The 21305-nt window shown below is 42.3% G+C and overlaps 1 protein-coding gene across 1 annotated transcript in view; it reads left to right on the plus strand.

Annotated features, from left to right (window-relative positions):
• The window catches only part of LOC124799076 (pro-resilin-like), a 37179-nt gene extending 26366 nt beyond the window's left edge, over positions 1-10813 (plus strand). The window contains exons 2-4 of the mRNA XM_047262614.1: positions 108-437; positions 4079-4411; positions 10562-10813. Of these exons, the coding sequence (XP_047118570.1) occupies positions 108-437; positions 4079-4411; positions 10562-10813 (915 nt within the window). The remainder of the gene's footprint in view (positions 1-107; positions 438-4078; positions 4412-10561) is intronic.
• Positions 10814-21305: the final 10492 nt, after the last annotated feature.

The following is a 21305-nucleotide window of genomic DNA, read 5'->3' on the forward strand; positions in this document are numbered from 1 at the left end:
GAAGTGTTTCCAGTTTTTCGTTTACTGGGTGACCCGGCGCCTGCTCTCGCTAAATCTTATCTTAATGTAATAGCACTGCGTGAAAATGAAGTGCACCGCCTTTGCAGCCTGCTCTCTGTGGAGAGAAGTGTTTCCAGTTTTTCGTTTACTGGGTGACCCGGTGCGACACGTCGCGCCTGACATTTCATTTCGTCGCGTTGCCTCACAGCGAGGCTCAAACCGCCCGGGCGACACCTTGCCTCACCTCGCCGTCTGCGGTGGACGAGCCTCGGTCCGCCACAACGGGGGCGGCCGCCCGCCTCCCCTGCTTGCAGCACACCACCGCCGAACCACAGAGGCCAGGGACATCCAGGGGCGGCGCCGGCCGCTATAAAAAGTCTGCGCGCCCAGCAGCGGGCAGACTCGTCCACAGTCCTCCAGCATCCACAAACATGAAGGTGAGTGCACCAGCCACCACTTCTACCACTCAGTGTCTCGTTTCTTTTGGCACAATGGGCTCCAGCGACACTGGTAGAAAAGTACTGCAAGCTCCGATAAACACGAGTATTATTTGTTGGCATTAGTTTTGAACGTAACTGCACCCCTTTAGTGCATCCCTGGGAAAAACATCAATTCAGTTTTTTGCTATAGGTAATCACTAGTAAATTTTTGAATTATTTGGTATAAAAGAAATCTCAAAAGTATTTGCCAAGTGTACTAAAATAGTCCTTCACTAAAATAGTTCTCTAACTTCTGATTCACTAGTCACTGCTCCATTGGCATTACTCTTGAACGCAACTGTGCCTGGATGCAGCATCCCTGGGAGAACGTGAACTCAGCTTTCTCTTATAGAGAATCGGTAGTAAACTATTGAACTATATATTTGTTGTAAAAGAAATCTCAAACGTATTTGCCATGAATGCTACAAATAGTTTGTTAACTTCTGCTTCATTGGTGACTACGCGACTTGTGTTGAAATAGTTGTGAGTATAGCTACCTGCAGCCAATTTACGGGTTACTAAATAGCATACTGAGTCAAATGTAATAAAAAATTAATAATTTAATCGTCAAATTTCCTTATGCGTTTAAACTGGGGTACCATACGTAAATATAATAACATAATAAACATGATTCCTTAAATGTTGCTAGATTTTAATAGAAAAACTCCCATAGAAAAATTTTGTCTAGGAGATATTTAGATTTTACTCAGCTATTTATCTGAAATAGTAAGTTGTTGTGCCAGTGATATTTCTGTGGATGCATACTGAATAATTTTGTGAACAATTGACGGGTAATAAACATCATGCTTCAATTTTGTTCTCGTGCTGCACTTGTGGGCATTATATACTTTTCAGATTGTAAAGCAATCCTCGTTACCATCACCAGCCTTTTCATATTGTTTGCTGAGTAAAGGCATCCTTTATAATTATCCATCCAGCGTTAGGCATGCAAGAGAATCCGAATCGAGAACACAACAGATCAGCTTCTCGGTTGCTAGTTCACGGTCACAGCGTTCTTCGGGTAGTTCTCTACTACGAGAATAAGGTCTCAATGTCCACTCTGGGTACTGAAGTAACTCATTTCCCTTCACATAGGTACGAACTTTTCTCAAGGGGTAAACTTAGTGAAATCGTCCCAGTTCTCGCACTTAGGTAAAAGCCAGTTTCAAGGTAATGTACAATTCGTGTACCACAAATCAGTATCAGCTACTATCTTTCACATTCATTCGCGAATGGAGTAGAGGAATAGTACGACATACGTAAAGGCTATAAGAAGGATGGTTTCGCAAAGTCTCCTACAATAATGACATGGTTTATATTAAAAAAACTACAATTTAAACTGATTGATCATCCGCGTAATATTTTTTTGCTACGTAAAACAATGAGTCGAGACTCTAGTACGATGACTCTTCTGAATTCCCAAATAATTCGCCGTCAGTGGATACTAATATTTTGTGATAAGTTAAGGCGTACGCTCAAGGTTTAGTCATTTACAGCAGATGCGAGCGTTACACTGCTGAAAAAAGTTACGTGTCTTGTGTATCCTCATGGACTACTAAATGTGAACGTGTTGCCTAAAAAATTACATGTCTTGTTTTCTTGTAGGACTGTAATTTTATGACATTCAGCAAACGCATTTGTGTGGTCTAATGCAATAAGCTGCGGAAACTATCCGGATATTAAAATGTACATAGAAATGCAAAATCAGGATGAAGAAAGTATAGCAGGTGACGCAGTTATAAGTTTTCTTTTAGTTAATTAATTTCCATAGCTCGTCAGTCCAGAATGTTTCGAGACTGAATTCATAAAAGGTAGAGAAAAGTTAAGATGCTGTTTTCAATGCTTCACGTGTTCCACAATCTCCTCCCACTTGCTTACAATGCACCGAACGTTCCTTCACTGTTTCAACATTGCAGAAAAGTCCTGTCAGAAAAGCACTACTTTGGGATGTTGTTAAACTCGCACACATTGGCTCGATTGTCGATTAAATAGACAAAGCGTTGTTATGTGAATCTCTGTATTTTGTCGTTTTGTAGTAGGTCCGTACTGATAACACCAACTCTCGTATAAGACTTTCCTCGTATAGCTTTTGACTCCTGTCATTATTTTCGGGAATCAAGGTGTGAGGGACGAATTTTACCCACACATTTTTTTCAAGAAATTCTGGAAAATGTCTTAAACATTTGATTTAGAGATGCTGCTCGATTGAGATTTGTGACCGAACAACATCGACACACTATGGTCGCACATCCATTACTGAACACTGCCTGCTCACAACTGCTTGATCGAATGCAGTTCTGTTGTTTACAGTTGTCAGTTCCATCTGCTGCCGTAGTTACTTCGCTGACGCCTCTCATACGCCAGGGATAAAATCAGTACCGGGATTTTTTGGACGGACTGTGTACGGTATTGTTGCTTAAGGGATATTCGTTCTGTTTGCTTTGTAAACACCTTCAGTTGGTCTCTTCATTATCTAATCAAGTTTCTGTTAACCAAACGTTTCTCTGATAACAAATAACTAAATAAGAATAATGTAGCTTGGGGCAAATGATTATGTCGGCTGCGTTCCAAAACCACAGTTTTATTAGGTTCTGAGCGTACATTCTTTCATAACTCAAACTCAGAAAAATACATTGTTACTGTGAATCTAACCCTTAACTTCTGGGTCATGGATGTAAAACTCTAGAATTAAAGATCCATGGTATACGCTTGGATTTTTCTTTCAGTGTCAGCTGTTATCTTTCGGACTGAAATACCATGAGGTGAGACCCTCGAACTAACTAGTAGGCTGCAAAATCAAGGACTTGCAGGTCTGCAGCGCTGCGGGGTGCAAGAGCCACACGCAAAGGTAGAGAGTATCGCATCAAATGAGGACTTATTCATCCTAGTTCTTCATATTTTCATTGAGTATATGAAATATTCTCCGTAATGGAGGCTGACTGAGGGGCACAAATGTCAAAAGCAATGGACTTTAATTTAGTCCTGTCCTTCATACAGGAATTTACGGCTTTCGTTGTTTTCCTATACAACTTGAGGCTAATGCTACTGACAAAGGCCGCCTACGATTTCCTACCATAACTCTGACCATTTCGAGCTTGTACTTTGCCCCAGAGAAATAGTCGTCAACGAGAGGTTAAATCTTAACTTAAGAGTCCTTTTACCTAGGATGAGTCGCTTTTGCTGCAACTACGACACCTTTACTGACGTGGTGGTTCTCGTGACCACGGAGTGAAACGAAAACTCATTATTATTGCTGGCAGTCTCGATTGCTACTAATCATCTTCAGGCACCACAAATTGTACAATTGTAGCAGTTTCGAGGATGCGTACACGACTTTTCATCTCACACCAGATACCGTGTAAAGCATGAACTGGTCTCCAGTAATACTTTGACGTAATGTAAAGGAGAATGAAATGTATGTATCTCAAAACAAATACTGTAAATGTATAATTTCTAATGCCAGATCATAGTTTACTAACAATCAAACCTGGCAGCAGTTGTAAAGATTTTTACAGCAGTTGAACGTGGTTTTAGGCTGATAAATACACGCTGCAAGGCATCATCTACTCGAAGTGGAGCAAGTGTTTGTTGTGTAGCAGGTGTACGTGTTGTTGTCGGCGCTGCTGGCGTGTGTGGCGGCGGAGGCACCGCTGGGCAGACAGTACCTGGCGCCGAGCGCGCAGTATGGCCCCCCGGGCGCCGGCGGCGGAGGCGTGCTCTACGCGGCCCCCAGGCCCTCCGCCCCCGGCAGCTCGTACGGCGCGCCGGGCCCAAGGCCGTTCTCCGCCAAGGTGGCGGCTCCGAGGCCCTTCAGCGTGGGTGGCGGACCTTCTACCTCATACGGCCTCCCGCGACCAGGAGGTATGGCGCCGGCCCCCGTGTACGGCGTGCCAACCGGCGGGCGCCCAGGAGCGAGGGAAGATCCCTACTATGTGAGTAACACCGCACCATGTAATTTTTTGTCCATATTGCCGTTTGATTTTCTTCGCGTTGAAGGGGTGGCAAGCAAGCGGCAGACATGGTGAAAGAAAGAGAGGCAAAATTAGAGAGGACGAAGGCTATAAGTTATATACTTTCAAATCTGTGATTATTAGAAGGGACTTCTAAGACTTACAATACAAATGGCTTAATTTGTATTTTGTGATTAAATTACATCACATCGTTATTTACTAACAACTGTGGTAATCCTTAAGCCGAAGGACATCGTTACTTTACTGACAAAATACTATGCCATAGATGTGAGGGATGGCAAGTGAGTGGGATTTTGCTGATTCTGAGGCTCTAAAACTCGAAGAGAAAGTTCTGGACATGGTAAATTCCCTGACATGAGCGAGTTTTTTTGCGATACAAGGGAACATCAACCAAAATGCTTGAAAACTGCCTATAGGGAAGGAGATTGGTAGCTACATTTGGAAGGATGGGTGGAGACGAGTATGAAATTCATGGTCATGTAGAGTAAGTTGATAACTGTTTTATTGAGCAACTGCTAATTGTTTCGAAACGCGCTTCGTATGGTGAAATGTAAGCGAACAGGGAAAACTAGTCAAGGTCAAGTGATAGTGTTTTGAGGAAACAGAAATAAGGGCGATGCTTACATATACTTCATCACATGTGAGTAGAATTACCATTAATTACAGTAAATTTGATCCAATGCAAACTTCCATTTGGCTCGTTAAATGGGATGGATTATAAGTTAATTTTCACTTTGGGTTTTTTGGTGTATAAGTCAAATATGATGGTTACCAACGGCTTCTATCAAATCAGGGTTATGTAGACTGCTGAGTTTTCGCCCTGTAATCATTTGTAGTGTTTTGGAATTGTTTCATTTAAGAAGCTGCTGGCTGAGAATATTTCTGACGTATTGCTGAGATTTATAGGTAGTACGATAGGTTAAAGCAAAGAAGATACATTAAGGAAAGGTGGCGAGGTTAAAGTAAAGCGGTGTGGTTCACATACTGAAAGCTATGAAGACGAAGATTAGGTTTAGGCACGTCGGATCATAGGCGATTGGAAGCCGCAAAGGGATGCTGTTGACTGAATGGGCATACGTCAGAAACGTTAACAGGAGATCTACAGGATCTTTTCAAAGTTATAGGATTGAAAGACGATAGGCTTGTAGTAGTTGTGTTAATATTCAGTAGATGAGAAAGTAGCGCGAGTTGCTTATCAGAACGCGGAGGAAAAGCCAACTGGTTGGTAGAAAATGGTGGGCGAGATTGATAAGTTGGTAGGTGGAGATGGCACTGGGGCTGTTTGTCGTGTTTAAGGGACGAGAGTTACGATTCGGAAATTATTCCAGGCTTAGAAAAGTAGTATGCGTCGGAATTCACATTGTTCTGGGTGACAAGATTTGCTAGGAAGGAACAGCGACATTTTATCCGATGGTTGTACGTAATCCCGATGTATGTGATGTTCTTTTATTTTTATCGAGTATTGTCTAACATTACAGGCTGTAGACGGTGTGTCATCTATGAGGGTATAATGTTGAGTAGGTTCTTAAGCCTGGAATAAGAGCTGTAAGGAGCAAATATTTTCTCGCTTGTTTTCTTTTTCACTGTTTTTCGAATAATTTTTTGTAGATGCCATACGCTGTAATATCTCGCAAACGATTCCTATGTCGTTCACAATAAAACATAACTTTTGCTCTATGCAGCGAGAGCATGCACGTTTATGTTCCTATTATATCCGTAAGTCTGTTAGAAACTGGTGTATAGGGAAGGCAATGTAACAAAAGATGAGGTAACGGGGAGAGCAGTTCAGATAGTTTCGATTAACTTCATCGTTATTTGTAGACATTCTAGTTCAGTTGTGCAAGCATATTTCTTTGAAGAATTTGCACTTTAATATAGTTAGCCTTATTGTCAGCTTGTTAATGGATGCTTCTCATCCGAAACTCGTCGTCGGTAAATTTTAATTTTCTGTTGAAATGAGTACTACATAAGCACACTCGACAAGATATTGGTCACGCCCATATCAAATCACACTAAACCTTGTAACACCGGTTCTAGCCTTAACAATGCCTCATTTCGTAGCTCAGAGAAGCCACAAGTTTCTTCAGGCACGCTATATTCACCTGCAGCCACTCGTTGATGATTACATGCAGTAGAGCAGCTGAATTACGCGGCTATTGATTACTACATTTAACTCACTGTTACACATAGGTCCGATACCGTGCCTGAGTGTTCGATGGATAAGGAACGATTATACGCGAAGCACTATGATCACGGATGTTGCCACCTTCGAAGTCGGGAGTGTCCACAGCATACTCATTAAAGACTTTTCAAAGTAGTTGTTATTAGAATCTCGGCTGAACAAAGTCACACTTGATTAATAATTGCGATCATATGGAATGATGATCTTGAGATCGGATTAATCAGGAAAAGTGAAAAGGCAATTTTTTTTCAAACACTGACAAGTCGTGATCAATCACTCGGAAAATGATCATTGTTTGTTATTAAAACTAGTAATCAAGTGTGAATATATGTTACCGAGACTGTAATAACAACTACTTTTACAAATATTTTAAGAGTTGTGGAGTCTCTCAGACGATATCTACATTTACATCAATACTCCACACGCCATCTCACCGTGTGTGCCGGGGTGTACTTCTGGTATGGCTAACTGCTTCCACATTCCCTGTTCCACTCGCGAATAGAGCGTGGGAAGAATGAATGTCGCTAAGCCTCTGTATTAGCTCTGGTTCCTCGAATTTTTTCATTATCATCAATTCACGAGATATATGTGGGAGGAAATAGTATGTTTTTCGTTCCTTCTCGGAAAGTACTCACTCGAAATTCTCCGTGAAGCACAACGCAACGCCTCTCTTATATCGTCTGCCACAGGAGTTTTTTGAGCATCTCAGTAACGCTTTTGCATCGGCTAAAGGATCCCTTGACGAAACGTGACGCCCTTCGTTGGATCTTCCCTGTCTCTTCTATCAGTCCTACCTAATAATGGCCCCGGACTGATGAACAATGCTCAAGAATAGGTCAAAAAAGCGCTTTTTAAGCCACTTCTTTCCTGGAATGGTTACATTTGTTTAAGATTGTTCCTGTGAATTTAATTCTCACATCTGCTTTTCCCACTATTTGTATACTCACTTCTAGATACTTTACGGTAGAGGCTGTTTCCAGCAATTTGTTGTCAATAGTGTAGTTGAAGATTAGTGACTTTCTTTTCCTGTCTATGGGCAGTCTGTTACATTTATTTACGTACCACTCGTCAATCCTCTGCTGATCATTCTGCAAATCGATACTGTCTTCTGGAGCTGCTATTGTATCATAGACAACTGCAACATCTGCGGACGGTCTTATAAAGATTCTGATGCTTTCTACTACTTCATTTATTTGCATGATCAACAGTAACTGTCCTATCGGACTTCCTTGGGGTGCTCCGGAAATTACGATTACACCCGTCTTTTTTGTAACCTTACGAGCTATTTGTTGAGTTCTATCTGCAAGGAACTGTTGAATCCAGTCGCAAATTTGGGCCGATGCTCGATAAATTCGTATTTCTTTCACTAACCGACAACGCGGGCCGTGTCAAATGCATTGCTGAAGTCAAGGAACATGGCATCAACCTCAGCACGGTCGTCTACTGTGCTATGAGTCGTACAGAGGAACAGCATCTACTGAGTTTCGCAACACTTCTGTTTGCACAATCGATTTTGATTTTTATAGAGAGGGTTTTCATCCCCAAAAGGCGTCAAAACTCTTGAGTATAAAGCATGTTCCATAATTCTACAACAGATCGACATCAATGATACAGACTCATAATTATGAGCATTTGTCCTACTGCCTCTCTTGAAAGCAGGAACGACCTGCGCTTTTTTCGAGTCGCTAGATACCTTCCGTTGCGCAATTGTTCGTTATTGTCTTAAAGATGTAATAGAAATGGAACACACGGTCAACGACAATACTAGAGTGAGAATCATGGTTCAAGTTCACTGTAACCTGGATGAGTGGGCCCAAATCGTTGTGCGAGTTCGCGCAGTGGTTAGCACACTGGACTGGCATTCTGGAAGGGTTCAAACGCCCTTCTCGCCATCCTGATTTATGTTTTCCGTCATTTCTCTAAATCACTTCACGCGAATACCGGTATGGCTCCTTTGAAGGGGCACGGCCGATTTCCTTCCCCATCCTTCCCTAATCCGAGCTTGGGCTCCGTCTCGAACGATGTCGTTGTCGACGGGACATTAAACACTAATCTGCTTTTCCTCCCTCCTCCCAAGTCGTCGTACAAACATCACTGCCCTTCTCACACACACACACACACACACACACACACACACACACAAATGGTTCAAATGGCTCTGAGCACTATGGGACTTAACTTCTGAGGTCACCAGTCCCCTAGAACTCAGAACTACTTAAACCTAACTAACCTAAGGACATCACACACATCCATTCCCGAGGCAGGATTCGAACCTGCGACCGTAGCAGTCGCGCGGCTCCAGACTGTAGCGCCTAGAACCGGTCGGCCACACCGCCCGGCCACACGCGCACTTACATACACACGACGTGGAGCTTTATTTGCTGCTGAGAGCAACGACCTTTCGTGGGGCATGCAGTTCCAGTTTTGCTGGTGCAGGATGGTCTTGTGACCGTGTGGTACCTGCTGCTCTTCGTCTACAGTGCTTCAAAGCGAACAATGTCGTCTTGCGAGAGGGTGACAAATACTCATTCCAGTGAGCCTTTCTGATACGGGGCATTGTTATGTACGAGGGTCACTCCAAAAGAAATGCACAGTATTTTTTTTAACCCATCTATTATTATACATGTGTGAAAGTTTTACAGTGTGCAGATACATCCTTTAGGGACAATATTTTCATTTCTCCACTTAATTTCCATCCCTTTCAACTGCCTTCTTGGAACCAGCGCCTGTATACCCGCACGCTAAAATTCTGGAACAACCTGTTGGAGCCACTGTTTGGCAGCGTGCACAAGGGAGTCATCATCTTCAAACCTTGTTCTACGAAGAGAGTCTTTCAGCTTCCCAAAGAGATGATAGTCACATGGAGCCAGGTCAGGACTGTAAGGCGGGTGTTTCAGTGTTGTCCATCCGAGTTCTGTGATCGCTTCCACGGTTTTTTGACTGACATGTGGCCGTGCATTGTCGTGCAACAGCAAAACATCCAGCTCTTGCCGATGTGGTCGAACACGACTCAGTCGAGTTTGAAGTTTCTTCGGTGTCGTCACATATGCATCAGAATTTATGGTGGTTCCACTTGGTATGATGTCCACAAGCAAGATTCCTTCGGAAGCGAAAAACACCGTAGCCATAACTTTTCCAGCAGAAGGTGTGGTTTTCAATTTTTTTTTCTTGGGTGAATTTGCATGGTGCCACTCCATTGATTGTCTCTTCATCTCTGGTGAAAAATGATGGAGCTATGTTTAATCACCTGTCACAATTCTTCCAAGAAATCCATCTCCACCATTCTCGTACTGTTCCAAAAGTTCACTGCATACCGTATTTCTTGTTTCTTTGTGAGCCACTGTCAACATCCTGGCAACCTACCTAGCACAAACCTTTTTTGACGCCAACACTTTCAGTATTCTGCAAACACTTCCTTCCCCTATCCCAACGTAGGGTGACAATGCGTTCACTGTGATGCGTCTGTCAGCAGTCACCAATTCGTTAACTCTCTGCACATTGTCTGGAGTGTGTGCAGTACGAGACCTGCCGCTTCGAGGACAACCCTCAATATTGCCGTGTCCGCTTTCATCACGTAACCTGCTTGCCCACCGACTAACTGTACTGCAATCGACAGCAGCATCTCCATACACCTTTTTTCAAACTCTTGTGGATGTTTCCCACTGTCTCGTTTTCACAACACAGGAATTCTATGGCAGCACGTTGCTTCTGACGAACGTCAAGTGTAGCAGCCGTCTTGAAGAGATGCTGTGACAGCGCCACTCACGGGGACAGGTTGAACTAAGTTTGAAAGCACACTGTGAAAACTTCCACACATACAGAACTAAAACTGTATTTTTACAAAAATAGTGTGCACTTCTTTTGGAGTGACTCTCGTATTCCACGAATTTGAGATGAGTTCACTGTTGAGAGTGTGTGGCCTGTCGCAGGAGCCGGCCAACTACGAGTTCAGCTACACGGTGCAGGACGCCGCCAGCTACAACGACTTCAGCCACCAGGAGACCCGGAAGGACGAGAACGCGCAGGGCGAGTACCGCGTGCTGCTTCCCGACGGACGCGTGCAGGTCGTCTCGTACCGTGCAGACGAGGACGGCTACCACCCCACCATCCAGTACGAGCAGACGGGCCGGGCCGCGCCCGCGCCAGCGCCAGGCTTCGGCAGCGACGGCTATCGGTACTAACTCGCAGGCCTGCCAACACACGCGCAGTGACAGCGGCACGGCCGGGCTGCCACCTGGCCTCCGTCGCTAATTATTTATTTTCTTATTTATTCACTTATTTTGTATCGCTCTTGAACTAGTGCACGACGTTCAGAAATTTAGTCAAGTTATTGTTTTACACATCGCTACATTTCCGGCTAATGAAACCAGAAGCTGTACATGTACCAAGACGGTATGGTCATTTTGGTATCAGTTGCGTGTTGGTGATAAACAAATATATAGCGCACTTAGCTACCTCTAAACTTGCCTGATTTTAGAACACCTGTATTTAATGCAGTAATTCTAACTGGGTGATCTCTAATGTTAGAGAGTCAATTTCTATATGAAGCCCCATTATTCTTCAGAGCTTAGCGACTGCAATATCAGAATCGAATCATGGTATTTCTGCAGCAGGTCGCAGACATCCAGGTATACTTCCAACCCTGCAAGTTCATTGCTCAAGGTACAGACAGTAATTAATCTGTCCGCACTCACTGCTTTTAGTGTACTGTAGTAAAGAAAACGTCGTTTGTTTGTACTCTGTATATTTCGTCCTTTGCCCTGAGGACAACTAGTTTCAAGACACGTATTTTGATGTTGAATGCATGTATTTATTCTATGTAAGGACAAATGGCAAAACGAATAAAATGATATTTTGATAACAACTGTTTTTATTTCAAACATTTTGTCACTTCGATATGTAAATATCTTATCCTCTAAATTGGGAAATTTTTGCAACAAACAAGACTGGTAAATCTGAACTTAAGACCTATTCCTAAAACACAGAGATATATAGTTTGTCCACAAGTTACAGGATCTTCGATAATCGCGTGAAACAATAAGTGTGACTGTACTAAAAGGTGACTTGGTCCTATTCTGAAGTCGATCAAAGTGACAGACAAAGAGAAGTTTGCGGTGTATTTGCCATGTGGTGCATATAGAGTGAGCTGGTGAATGTCGACAAGAAGGTGGTGAGGCGCCCTTGGATATAAACTCATGGTGCACGGTTTCCCATGATTTGAAGCAGTCGGGGAAACATTGAGAGCTTCTGCCAGTGCAGGTGCTGCGGTGTTCAGATGTATTAGGTTATTACAGCAAGGGAATGATCGGAGAACTGTGTTGTGACGGGTGGACCTAATACCTCCATACCTGTGGAGTTTTCCATTCCGCCTGGTATCTCAACCACCGATGTGAAACGAGCTCTCAGCTCAGTCGCTCACAAAATTGGCCTCTGCCTAAATCGGGAACTTCATATTGACATCCCACAAATGTCGCATGTTTCGAAGTTGTTCTGCCATAACGTAGTGTCGCCACAACATATTAATTTGGCGCGGAACTCCAAAATCTTTAACAAAATGGACGTGAGTGTACTTTCATCGATTGTACTTCCTCGTAGTCGATTACTGCTGTGGGTACCGAAATAAGCAGAAGTTTACACTAGTTAAAAGTAGTTCTAGTCCCATAGTTGCGACCAAGGTTTTCGTTAGGTACAAGAAAACATATTGAATACGTATACCAAGTTTCATGGCCACAGGTTGACATTTTTCGAGAGAAGAATTAAAACTTTATGCCTGGAGAAGCACCATTCCCCCACATTGTAATTTTCATCATATAGAGGGTGTTAATGATTGAACTTTCATTGGACTCGGAACTGAATACGCTCCTGTATTCGTTGTGCCATGAAAGCAAATAGCCTTCGAATATCATCTTGACAAATTTCGTCCCTTGTCTGAGACTCATGACGTGTTCTTGAAAAGTGATGGTATGAAAACATACTCCCCATCGTATCACAAACAGAAGATCTGACATTCGTGAAGACGTTTGTAGTATGAACTGCAGAGCGTCATCTTGCTTTACCCTAGTATAATATGCAGTTTGCGCACAGGCTATGAAGAGTGCGAGGAGAGAGTTTACCGTTTTTGCCACGTACTCGCGAGCTTTCGGTTTTCTTTCAGTATTTAGCAGATTTTCGAAATTAATTCGACGAATTTAATTCGCTTCCAAATTAATTCGAAACGTATGAAAATTTGTACGAGACTAGGACTCGAACATTCATTTTCCGCTTCTCACGAGCGATCACCTTAATCCCAGTGCACATTCCTCAGCTCGACCCATACTTCCGTGTGTCATAGCGTCCACATCCTTATATCTTATTCTACCATATACATCACCTAATGCTCGCAGCATTACTTGATTCACTCAACAGGGAGAATGAGACAACTATTGGGTAACAAATCTATCCCAAATACAGCTGATCTTAAGGAATTCGCGGTCGGTAAATTGATTTCGAAGAAGGTTTTAATAAATTAATTGTACAACAGTAAACTTTAATTGTGAGAAGGGTAAATAGTTTACAGAAATGTTTGATACAGCATTGGATGCAGTAGATCTTCAAGTTTTATCCCCGACTAACACTGGTAATCCCCGGTGTTCCCGCTGGTGGCATGCGCGAATGAGTTATTTCAACAGGCATGATGGAGACGTATAACGGCGCAGAGCGTGCTCAATGTTGTTTATGGATTCATGAATACAAATCCGTTGCTACAGCTCAGAGACAACTCAGGACTATCGCAAGCCACGACCTCAAAGACAAAGTGTTATTAATTGATACAATCGACTCACCGACACTGGCTGTGTATCACATACGACGGCGGGTCGGCCAGCAGTCTCTGAGGCAGCACTTCGACAAGTCCGGCAGTCTTACACTCCTAGTCCGAGTAAAGCAAAGTGACGTACCGTCTTAGAAATGAATGTGACTAGTGTTGCAGTACGGAAGGTATTAAGGAAACGCCTGTCATTTAGACATTGCAAATTGGAGCTGTTGCAAGTTTTAAGAGAAAGTGAGAAAGAAAATTGAGCTACGTTTTGTGTAGAAATAAAAAAAAATACAGACTGAAGATGGTTTTTTTAATAGCTTTGAGAAAGAATTCTGTGTCGAACCCGCCTTCCATACCTGCGGATATGAGGTGAACAGGAACCACATCATGTCAACGAATATGTTCGGGGCCCGCCTAAGGTAAATTTTTTTGCACTGAAACGGTGAATTCCTTTTTAACCGTCAGCTGCAACTGGCATATCGTATCTGGACATGCTGTAACATATCTAATATTACAATTACAACAGTGTATGGGTAGAGATAGCGATCCTCTACGTTATCATCGTGTAGTTGTCGCGCCTCTCCGTAGGAATTACCGACTTGGATTGGCCATGGTGGAACGACAACACAATGGCCGCCATGATCACCTGATATAACCACGATGGACTTCTGTGTACGGAATTACGTTAAAGGTAGACTGTTTCTCCGCTTCCGGGAAACGGTGACGAGCTTCATCTACGGATAATACAAGCAGTTCCCACCATACGTCATGACTTGCTACATATGATACGGCAGGGAGTCGATTACAGATAGGACATTTGTCGTGTTAGAAAACATAGCCACAATGAACCGCCGGCCGGTGTTGCCGTGCGGATCTAGGCGCTTCAGTCTCGGACTGCGTGATCGCTACGGTCGCAGGTTCGAATCCTGCCTCAGGCATGGATGTGTGTGATGTCCTTACGTTAGTTAGGTTTAAGTTGTTCTAAGTTCTAGGGGACTGAAGACCACAGATGTTAAGTCTCACAGTGCTCAGAGCCATTTGAACCATAATGAACCTTTGTAAATAAAACACCAAGATATACGGAATTCTCTGCTGTATCAAACATTTCTGTTAGTTGCCTTTTTTCCCAATGAAAGGTTACTTTTGTGTAACTAATTTATAAAAATAATGTACTTCGTACATCTGTGGAGCGTGAACAATGTCTATTCTTACAGACAAGCCTAGGCGGGCACACAATGGTAATAGCATTGGTCTCGATATTTTATCGTTTCATTATATCAGCGGGACATCTGGATTTGAGCCCCGGTCCGGCACAAATTTTCCTATCATACTATTGGGTAGTAAATGTATACCTAATACAGCTGATGTGAAGTGATTTTGAAGTATTTCGTATAGCCAAGGAGCGTCGACAGTCTCTTCTGACATGTATGTAACTGTTTACCAGGATAGTCCTGTTGTCACATCCTGTAGTTCCCAACCACTTCCTTTTAGAAGTTTGAGAGGTACGGATCTCGAAAATCGCTCTTTCCTATGACCTTGCATGAGGTCGTCAGCGAACACATTATCGTCGATCTCATCATCACAAATAAAGCCGAGGCATCACTGATTTCCACAGAAAGACACTTTATCTCCTGATTGACTCTGTCGGTACTCCGCGCAAATTTCTTTTGTCTGTGCTATGGCGTTTAGCGTCATACGACTAATGGCAACTCGAGATTTTAACGTAGCTTCCAGAAATCTACTTCCTATGGTTCATGTTGACATACTGTCGCAACGTCTGCCTGATTTTTAACTGTTGTCATATGTCTAATCGCCAGAGCCAGGTGAACAATCCCACTATTTTCTCGCGCGGCAGTCTTTCTGGAGTGACCCATATACTCTTCTTGCGACACTGTTGTCCAGAGTACGTGTCGCCATCACAGTCATTACACTACAGCATATTGCGGGATCTGTCGGTTTGATGAGTATACTTCTCTCATGCCAATCATTCGACCATTCTTAGAGTTCTGAATATGGTGATATACTAAACGTTCACGTTTCCTGCGTGTGCATTATTACTATCTACTTTTGAAATGTTCCAGTAGCACCGGACACACCCAGTAGCCCGTCAGACACACACAGTAGCTCAGTGCACTAGTACTAATCTTCATCTGTAGCGATGGATTTTTTAAATTCAAAATTAGCTCTCACACGGGCTAAATTTTGAACAAGATCTACTACAGGCAAGGAAATACTAGACTATCAGCTTGGTAGCGTTCGGTCAAGTTGTCCAGGGCGTAACAATTCTCATTCCCGTTTGTGTGTGTGTGTGTGTGTGTGTGTGTGTGTGTGTGTGTTTGTCCGTGTTGTTTCGATCATGTAACTTGCAGAGTATACGCACGTAAATAGACTGTTACCGTAATTGGCTCTTAAAAATCGAAAGTCTGTAGACAAGAAACAGACATTTTAGGTTTACTGTTACATAAGAGTACAACATTCTATGGGGAGGTGTTCGAACCTGGAGCTTTGCTTTCGGTGGGTTATGTGACAGCTGAAGACCAAACCCAATTCAACAGGCACCTCCACTCCGTCATTCAAGACCCAATCAGCGAGCACGTCACTCTAAGCAAGCGGTTTGTTCTATACGTCGTTATTGAAAAGCGTACTGCAATGGTTGCATTTTCCTCATTCCATCTTGGGTAACGTTTATAGAATGACAGTGCATATCAGCCACGTTTAATAGATGCAAACTTCAGACCATTCATGATAACCAATAACACTCAGATTTATTAGATTTAGCAACGGACTACACAAGAAACGTGGTAAATGGATAATTAAGTACTGGAACACAAAGAAATGTCCTTATTCATTAATACGTTAATGAAAGAAGAAACTTACGAAACATATGGGGGTCGCTGCATTGGGTGGAAGACCAATTGAAGGAGTCGGCAGAAGAAAGTGCTGTCGCGCCAGAACATCAATGTAAGTTAGTGCATCTTATACACTGATGAAATTCTAAGACAAGAATATATACACAACAAGTTAAATTAATTTACTTAGTAGGCAATTCTTTCTAGCGGTTGAAATTGAATTTCTTGGTATTAGATTGGGTGTATTCTAAAACATAGAACACCGTTATCAAACTATTTCTTGCTAAATTGAGGGTTAGTGCTTTATTTCTCCAGCTGCCCTATAAAATTGTACTTTAATTGTTCCATGCGAGGCCCTTAATATGGTTTCAGGAGTATCACGGCTCCAAATAGAGATTTCCTCTGGGAATAAGACAGGGTAATTTAGCAGGACAGACAAGATGTGATGGGGTGCGAGATTATTCGTCAGATCAGTAACGTACACATGCAACCCTGAGAACACGGATGTTGCCGTCTTGGAAGATGTTAGTGGGCAAAGATGAATTCAGACACTACTAGGCGACCAAAATTTCTGAAAATCACCGATGATTGCCATCAGGCTTGGCATATCCTAGTTTATTATGCTTGAAGCCCATTTTAACTATTTAGTCTGAAATCATCTTCAGATACTACTGAAATATCAGTTTTCAGCAATTTGTGTCACTGTTGAGAAATAACAAGTTTTCTTCCATTGACGAAAGGTCGCACTGAGTGCTGAAGCGTCTTATTTCCTCCGTGTTTAGCGATTGTTCTGCTCTGCACCACAGTTCATTAGATCTCATCTGTGTGTCTAAAAATTTGCATAGACGGTTTCCATCAGTTTCTCAGGCGTCGTTTTCTCGTTCAGTAAGCATAAACTTTGTCCGGTATCAACGAAACAGCTGTTTAGGTTTTAATTGCACCTCACAACATATAATGTCCTCATATCTGCTTACACTAAAAACAACTAAAGAGGAAGTAGAATGGAGTAGGTATTGTGATAGTTAAGAGCTTCAGAAAGTCATGCGAATGGGCTGGCATCTAGGGGAGCTATGTAGATTCCAATGGCGATTGATGAGTTACTGGTTGGGTCAGTGTGCAACGACTTTTGGATATTTTGCTGAGAAGCCCTCGCACAACAAGGCAGATATCAGCATTCTACGGCTCTACTCTGTTACACACATAACTATTAACTCGTAAATGTTACATGACTTATTGCAAGAAAACATATAACAGGCAAGACAGAGTTCTACTTCTCTCCATAAATAGGGTACAGCCGCTGGTGCTAATTATTTTGTCGTCTTCAAGAGCAGCAGGTTTTATATCCCTGTCCAGACATTCTGATTTCGATTTTCTTCGGTATTTTTGAATGAACATAGCGAACGCTGGGATGTTTCCTCGATCAAAGCAGCTGATTTATTTTACATTAATGTACAATCCGAGGATTTACTCTGTCCCTAATGCTTTTGTTGCCGACAGGACGTTAAAATACAGCGATCCGTTCTTCTGTATATATATATATATATATATATATATATATATATATATATATATATATATATATATATATATATATATATAAGACTTAAATTGATGTAGCCTATGTATCTTAGGTCACGATCTTTTGCTGTCATTATGTGAATGAAACAGTTTTGTTGCGTAACTATATCTCTTCTACACGCGAAAATATCGACCACAGTGATCAATATTTTTAATGTAGAGCTAGAGAAAGATTTGCGTTTCATGTGAAAGTTCTCTACGTGAATTATGCAGTAATAATACATTCTTTTCCCTTACGATAACTGTACACCAGGAACTGAGGAGGAAAACTGATAATGCTACAAAAAGGGAGGAAAAGAAACAGTATGGCGATTTAATCAAGAAGTAACAGTCAGCCACTATGTTTTGGTTGTCGCCTCCCTTTTTTCCTTTGAAACGTAAATTAGCTTGCAAATTTCGTGGAAACAGAAGACAGAAAGAGATTATCATGTATATTTGAAACTATTAGTACGCAAGGTCTGTTACGAAACATGTATTTGCTCAACGGCAGGCCACTAACCCGGATTACTCCAGGTTCTGCAAGGGATATAATAGATACTGTTGTCGTTTAGCGGTAGGCGCAATAATTCCAGAGGTCTGGATCGTCCACCATTAATATTTTGCAGACAAAAAAGGTAGCAAGAAACTCGTTCGCAGTATGGCCTTTCACACGCTTTCTCAAGAGTTCTTCTGAAACGCTCCATTTGAGATATTATCAGCACTCAGGGAGAGCTAAATGGTGCAGGTTTCCAGCACGCGATGTTTATGTCATTGTCATTAAAACTTGATCGAACGTTCTATACACAGCATGGTTATTATAAAACAATAAAACAGTTTTTTCCTTTTTCATTCTCCACTCAAACTAGTTAAGCTGTCTGTTATAGATCCAGCCAAAAACAGATTATCGATTCTTAATTAAAACGGAATTTTACTGGAAAAATACATTTACCTGTGAGCAGGAAGGTGAAAGTGCTATTTCCGACATCTTTCCAGATTTTTTCCAATTGCATTTTCGTACCTGACTCTCAAAGTACATAGTTTTCAATTGTGTATGTGTATACGACCAAAGCCTCTTAATACATGAAGCAAAAAACAATTGAAGGAAAACTTGCAGCTTCTTGATGGATGGTATATTTTTGATTTACCGGTTGAATTATTTTCACTTTTGCACACAAAATTTGGACAACTAACATCATCGTCTTATTATTTGGACAAACATAAGACCACTACCTGCAGAACCCGAAGAAAAACCCCAGAAAAGAGATCGAAACACTGAGTGCAAAGATGAAATCTTCAACGGTGTTAGAAATTCGAAAACATAACGTTAGTTTATCACGGCGAAAAAGACCTCAGAAATCTTCCGTCCTCATTTTACGCAATACTGTCTGCTTGTTTCCTTAATTATTGTTCACGATCTATTTCGTCCTTTCGACTAAACGACTACTTGTCCAATCCAGTTGCTTGTTATCAGCTTACTTTTATGTTTGTGTCCACTTCGCCTGACCAATCTTAGAAACTGACACACCTCAAAATAGAAATGTTGCAGTGAGCCTCCTACAGCGTATTGTGATAGCCTCTCCCAATGAATGTTCTGTAACCTTTTTTGTATTTTAAAAAGCAGTTTCATTTTCCATGTTGGCTATTAAACACTCTGTTATTTGCATTACACGATCAGCTGATTACGTGGCTGTGCCATTTTCAAGTGCTTCTCCTGTCGTCGTAGTTTCACACCTGCCACCTGTGTGAGTGTATATACAAATGTGCGTCTGTCATTTCCCGTCCGTGGGACACCGAAACGTGTCAGCAGACGTTTCTCCTTGTTACACGGGGTATAGCACGATCTCTTCACAAGCAACCAGTATTCAAATGCGACGTCTGAATGAGAAACACTTTGAAACGCTTCTATCAGTTTTCTTTCTGACATAATCTGTTTTGTATTATCTTTCGCCATTTTGATTACATACGAATGTGAGAATATGAAAGAATAACAGAAATAATAGTACTGGCAAGTGTTCTAGGAGTAGTGGACACCGAAAGAGCCGGCCGCGGTGGCCGAGCGGTTCTAAGTGCTTCAGTCCGGAACTGCGTGACTGCTACGGTCGCAGGTTCGAATCCTGCCTCGGGCATGGATGTGTGTGAGGTCCTTAGGTTAGTTAGGTTTAAGTAGTTCTAAGTTCTAGGGGACTTATGACCTCAGATGTTAAGTCCCAATAGTGCTCAGAGCCATTTGAATCATTTTTTTCAACACCGGAAGATCCTGAGTATGACCCCAGCAGAGGGGTAGAAACGTCGGTCATTTTAGAGGAAATATGACAATGCCTAATAACCCAGAAGATTTTAACTTCAATGACAACGGCCACGAAAGCCTGCAGACTTACATACTGACAAGTAGTTAGGTCCTTTATATCATGTCCACATCTGGGTAATAAGCGCATCTCTCGCACAGGCAATGTTTCAGTATCCGGAATGAAATGTGCACTCTGCAGCGGAGTGTGTGTCGATGAGAAACTTCCTGGAAGATTAAAACTGCGTGTCGGACCGAGACTCGAACTCCGATAGCGAATAATGTTCCGGCACACAGTTTTAACCTGCCACGAAGTTTTAATGTTTGTGTAGTTTTCAAAATTCGCGCCATTTAGCGAGGACATGTATTCGTGATCATCCTTGGTCATTCACGAGGTCGGCTTCCTGTCATGTTCATAGGATGGCAAAGGGGCAAGTGCCTCACTTGACTGTTATCAGTTCACGCTCTCATTTTTTCGCGGGAACATCAAGAGGACCAGCGGGGCCAATTTAGCATTCTTATAGCTACATTTAGCTTGTTTTCAAATGATGTACTCTGGAAAAAGTCAGTGTGAGCCTCTAACATATTTTTAGCAGTTTTTCTTGATAATCCGACGCATATGTGCTTTTATTAAAAATACGAAATTCTTCTGTCAGGGGTGTTTTAGTTTCTACCTCGTCGCCGAACTGCTCTCTTGACATCACACTTGCCATCTAGTGTCATAATGTCAGACTCGTTCGTTATAGCTGCATAGGGAATCCCAAAAGTTCAGGACCGAAACTTCCATACAAATCTTTATCGGAGATCTTTTGTTGATTTTGTTGTTCGTTAGGAACTGACCCACGCGTGATGGTGCTGTCGGGCTAGTGATTGGAGTTCACAATAATTTCTTGATACAGGCTGAAAAATACAGCCAGCATTGTCGTCCAGAGTGGGAGCCGATGTCCGAGTGTAAAGAGTGGCTTCAAACAGTCGAAAACGACTCCACAAAAGCATACCGGAAAAATTGCAAGTGCAGTATTGTGGCTAAAATCTACTGTTTAAAACAGATAGGGTTGACAGAAGAGGTAGAGAAGATCCAACTGAGAGCAGAGCGCTTCGTTACAGGAACATTTAGTAATTCCGAAAGCGTTACGGAGATGATAGATAAACTCCAGTGGAAGACTCTGCAGGAGAGACGCTCAGTA

This window comes from Schistocerca piceifrons, chromosome 5, assembly GCF_021461385.2.
Source record: "Schistocerca piceifrons isolate TAMUIC-IGC-003096 chromosome 5, iqSchPice1.1, whole genome shotgun sequence".
Lineage (NCBI taxonomy): Eukaryota > Metazoa > Arthropoda > Insecta > Orthoptera > Acrididae > Schistocerca > Schistocerca piceifrons.